This window comes from Vicia villosa, linkage group LG6 (assembly GCF_029867415.1).
Source record: "Vicia villosa cultivar HV-30 ecotype Madison, WI linkage group LG6, Vvil1.0, whole genome shotgun sequence".
In the NCBI taxonomy this organism is placed as follows: Eukaryota; Viridiplantae; Streptophyta; class Magnoliopsida; order Fabales; family Fabaceae; genus Vicia; species Vicia villosa.
In genome coordinates this window covers 106,510,719-106,515,610 of record NC_081185.1, presented here as the reverse complement: position 1 = coordinate 106,515,610, position 4,892 = coordinate 106,510,719, and the positions used below count along the sequence as shown (strand labels likewise).

General features: G+C 29.3%; 1 protein-coding gene across 1 annotated transcript; it reads left to right on the top strand.

Annotated features, from left to right (window-relative positions):
* Positions 1-2,460: 2,460 nt before the first annotated feature.
* LOC131609489 (protein RETICULATA-RELATED 2, chloroplastic-like) lies at positions 2,461-4,248 on the top strand. The gene is made up of 2 exons (XM_058881191.1): positions 2,461-2,665; positions 2,865-4,248. Exon 2 carries the CDS (start codon positions 2,870-2,872, stop codon positions 3,926-3,928), a length of 1,059 nt encoding a protein of 352 aa, XP_058737174.1. The 5' UTR covers positions 2,461-2,665; positions 2,865-2,869; the 3' UTR covers positions 3,929-4,248.
* The last annotated feature ends 644 nt before the right edge of the window (positions 4,249-4,892 follow it).

Genomic DNA, 4,892 nt, shown 5'->3' with positions numbered 1-4,892 from the left:
GACGGAGGGCTCCAAATAACTTCTCTAATATTGGGAGCCTTAGGAGGGATGATATTAACTTTGAAATCTTTTATGAACGAGAATATTCTTATTAACGAGTAGTTGAATAAAGTGAAAAGTAAAAAATAATGAGATAATAGTAGAAAAATAATAATAAATATTGTAAAGAGACAATTAGTTTGGAATCAAGACCCTCTCCTATTTTTTTTCCCTCCTGTCCCTTTTGCCTCAATTATTTTGTATTAAATAATTAAAAAGATCATACCATTAGATTTAATCCATTGGTCTTGAATCACAAAGGAGAGATGGGAAGCAGGTAAATTGTAGGAGGCAATTTGTTTCTATTATTTTTCAGAAATAAAAAAGTGCAAATGAAACATTTTTTATGAGATGAATATATATATATAATGATGATGACTCTTTTATCATTCTAAACAAAATCATTTTTTTTAAATATATCAAATATTTTTCAATATTTTTTTAAAATTTCGTTTTTGGAAGTCTTCCCCTCCAAACTCTCAAACATAGCCTAAATGTTTCAAATACCAATTTTTTTCACCCTAACTTTTTTATTTTTGATTTTTTTTTAAATCTATTTTTTTTTGTTTTTAGAAAAAAACTATTTTTTAATATTTTTGGAAAAAACTAAATTAAAATACTTTTAGATTAAGAAAAAACTTAAATTTATTTAAAAAAATAAAAAGTTATATATATATATATATATATATATATATATATATATATATATATATATATATATATATATATATATATATATATATATATATATATATATATATATATATATATATATATATATATAAAATTTTATTGGAGTTTTTCAACCAATTCCTAAAATTTGGAATTTAATGTAATTTTTTTTTATAACCTATTTTCACATTATTAAATATATAAAATAGTACATAGTTTTAAAAACTTGTTACATACTTACATTCATGTATTTTACATAAATTTTTAAAATATTAATTTTGATAAGAAAAATATAAATAAAGAAAATACAATAAATTCATTGTTATTTTATTTTTCAAAATTACTAACTTATAAATATCAAGCAATTTTTTATATAATTTTTTTAATAATACAATAGAAATCATATATTAAAAATAAAAGAACCCAAAATTAAAGAGAATACAAATAAAGTTAAAAACCTCAAAGCATCAAAAACAACAATCCAACCCTAATTAAAATTCAGAGAGAAATTCAAAAAAAAAACTAAAAAAAAGAACACCCTTACCATCTCATAAGAAATATACAAATTGACTCAAAACGTTGCATAAATATAAATAAATAATATCGTTAGTGATTAAATTCTGGTTCAACATCCTACACGCATTTAAGTTATCTAAAACTTATCATTTGAGGTATCCCACTTATCAATAGACATTTTTATTATATTTGTATCCGTTAAATTATAGGATTTTTAAAAATTATATGGCTTAATTTTTAAAATTTAGAGTATAAAATTTTAAGAATAAATGAATCTGAAAATTAAAGTAGGATTTTAAAAAATTATAGCTTAATTTTTAAATCAAGAATACAAAACTTTAAAAATAAATGAGTCCAAAATTAAAGTAGGATCTCACATCCCAACTCTTTTTCAGGCTTTTTCTAAAAAATAAAATATAAATCTATTTTCTTTTAAAACAATTGAAGAAAACAATTATTTTTAACTTTTGATAAAATAACTTTTAAGATATAATATATATTTACTTTTGGTATCTTATCCTCTATTGATAAGAATGAAAATTTTTAATCCCCTATTTTATTATCAATAGTCTTTTTGGCATCTTATCCCCAACTTATTCCCCTATTGATAAGAATGAAAATTTTTAATCCATCATAAATCTGTTAAAATAAAAGACCACTTAATAATACATCACCCAATGATAAATCCTAACCTAAAAATACATTGTTTAGATACATCACCCCAACATTAAAAAAAAAAAACTCAAATCTTTCCCTTTTATTTATGAGTCAAAACTACTATATTTTTCTTTAGATACATTAAACATTTAATGTATCTAGTCTATGTACATAGTAAAGATACATTCTTTACTTAATTAATATAAAAAAAAAAATTATATAGACAATTTAAGCAAGTTTTTTTTTTCAATTCCTAAAATACGAAAATTTTAATAAATTTTCTTTTAATAAAATCTATTTTTACAATATTAATTAAATATATAAAATAGGTACATTGATAAAAACCCTTTTTACCAAAGTCATCCTGCCGCCGTCAAATATTCCTTATTTGTTCTGTTTCTTTCCGCTTTTTCTTCGTCCAATTTCTTAATTTTTTCCTGAACCGGACTAAACCGGTTCAGTTTTCTTCTGTCACTCCGGTTTTCCTGGGTTTAACAGACAGACCAAACCGGTCCAACCCGGTTCGATAACATTGGTATACACCTACTACTATTATTTATAACGCTCTGACATTGAATTCACTCACTCCTGTCACTCCTTCTATTTCCTAAGTTTCACTCTCAAATAAAAAAAAAACAAAAAACAAAAAAATTCACAACTTAATATAAAAAGCGCTTTTTTCTTCTTCATTGTAAGGTTTAAGCTTATTCTCTCACTCACACTCCCACCAAACCTTCATCGATCCTTCCGCTTTTTCACTGATCGCATCATCCAGATCCAGGTAAACAAACCCTTAATCAATTATTTTAATATTTGTGTTTAAAAATTTGATTTTTATTTGCATGATCTTATTGATTTTATCGAATATCGATCCATTTATTTTCATGAATGATGATGAATAAATGATGTTAGAGTGTTGATTTTATTGCAAAGTTTAGGTTTTTTTTTTTTTTTAAATTTTTATATTTCATTTGTTGCAGATCAAATGGCAAGTATGGCTCTTTTGCGTTTTACACCCCCCTCTGGTAAAACAAACAGCCATGCAATTCCATTTTCATCTCCATCGTCACCTCCACTGTTGAGTAACCGTTCTTTGTATCTCACCAAACCAACCCATTTGCCTCAAAGATTGAAGCTTTCGTTTGCTGGAGGTGAAGGAGGTGATGGGGTTGGCCGTGGTGGTGGTAGTGGTGGTGGTGGAGGTGAGAATTGGGGTGGTGCTGGTAAGGATGATGGAAACTCAAATTCCAAAGATTCGTCTTTTGGGATTTTGGGTTTGTTTCTGAATGGTTGGAGATCAAGGGTTGCTGCTGATCCACAATTTCCTTTCAAGGTTTTGATGGAAGAGTTGGTTGGTGTTTCTGCATGTGTTTTAGGTGATATGGCTTCGAGGCCTAATTTCGGTTTGAACGAACTCGACTTTGTTTTTTCAACTCTTGTTGTCGGTGCTATTCTCAATTTCACTCTCATGTATCTGTTAGCACCAACCTTAGGATCTGCTTCAGCTAGTGTGCCTGCAATCTTTGCTTCCTGTCCTAAGAGTCACATGTTTGAGCCCGGTGCTTTTAGTTTGATTGATAGGTTAGGTACTTTGGTCTACAAAGGAACCATTTTCGCTGCTGTTGGATTCGGTGCAGGTCTTGCTGGGACCGCGCTTTCAAACGGGTTGATTAAGTTGAGGAAGAAGATGGATCCAACGTTTGAAACACCGAACAAAGCGCCACCTACTTTACTCAACTCTCTCACTTGGGCTGCTCATATGGGTGTCAGCAGCAACTTAAGGTACCAAACACTAAACGGTGCCGAGTTCCTGTTGGAGAAAGCGGTTAATCCTTTGGTGTTCAAGGCGTCCGTGTTGGTGCTTAGGGTTGTGAACAATGTTCTTGGAGGAATGTCTTTTGTGGTCTTGGCAAGGTTGACAGGAGCACAAAGTTCCGGTGAAAAGAAGCCGTCGGAATTGGAGGTTGGATTGATTGAGAAAGCTGAAAGGGAAAGGGTAGAAGAAGCTTTGGAGAGTAGCAACCAAACAACACCAACAAAGTGAATAGCATCACTTAGTTTGGTTTTATCTATTGCTTTGACTAAGGTTGTTGGATAGATGAGTGCTTGTTTAGTTTTTTTTCTTCTGAATTTTCTATAGATTTTCCTATTTTCACAAACTTTGGCAGCAACAAATAAGAATGTATGGTAGATTAAGATGGGTATATTTGGTACAAATTTCTGGCAGGTTTTGATGTTATGTTGCTGAAAATCAACATGAAAGAATAAGGTGACAAACTAGTTTGGCCATGTGTTTGATTTTGGACCCACAACAATGTACCATCTGAAAATGTTATGGCTCCTATGTTGCTGTTTTTGTTTCTATTCTCTGAGTAGCCTTTTGTTGTCTTTTTCTAGACCAATTGTTATTTTGTCATTGTAAAAGTATCATAAATCTAGTTTGGAGTGTTGGCTAAATAAAATGAAATGCAAAATATTGGTGTCAAATTGTGCAATTTCAATTGTCTTGGTGTATTTTATTTTTTACTCAAGTATTTTTTATGATATTAGGACTTTGTTGGCTTAATTTTTGAAATAAATTAACTTGGTTCATTAAGAAAACCAAAAAAGAGACATATTTTGTAGAGTAGAAGGACTGAGTATTATTGATCCCTGTTTTTTCTACCGTCCATTCTGTTTTTTTATGGAGTATATCTTATTTGGATATAGTAAAACTCAAGTGTTAAATTGTGGTTGCACTTCCAGCTCTATTGCAGTTTGGATACGCGTCCAAATTTCTATTTGTGTGTTTCTATTTGTGTTTTAAGACTATCTCAATGTGAAAAAGAGAAGCTACAAAGTGGAGTTTCAAATTATCTCAATGTGAAGCTTAATTCTTATTTGTGTGTCTCACTAAGCTTAATTTTTATTTGTGTGTTTCAAGACTATCTAGCTACAAAGTGTAATTTCAAATTATCTCAATGTGAAGTTTAATTCCTATTTGTGTGTTTCAACACTATCTCACTAAG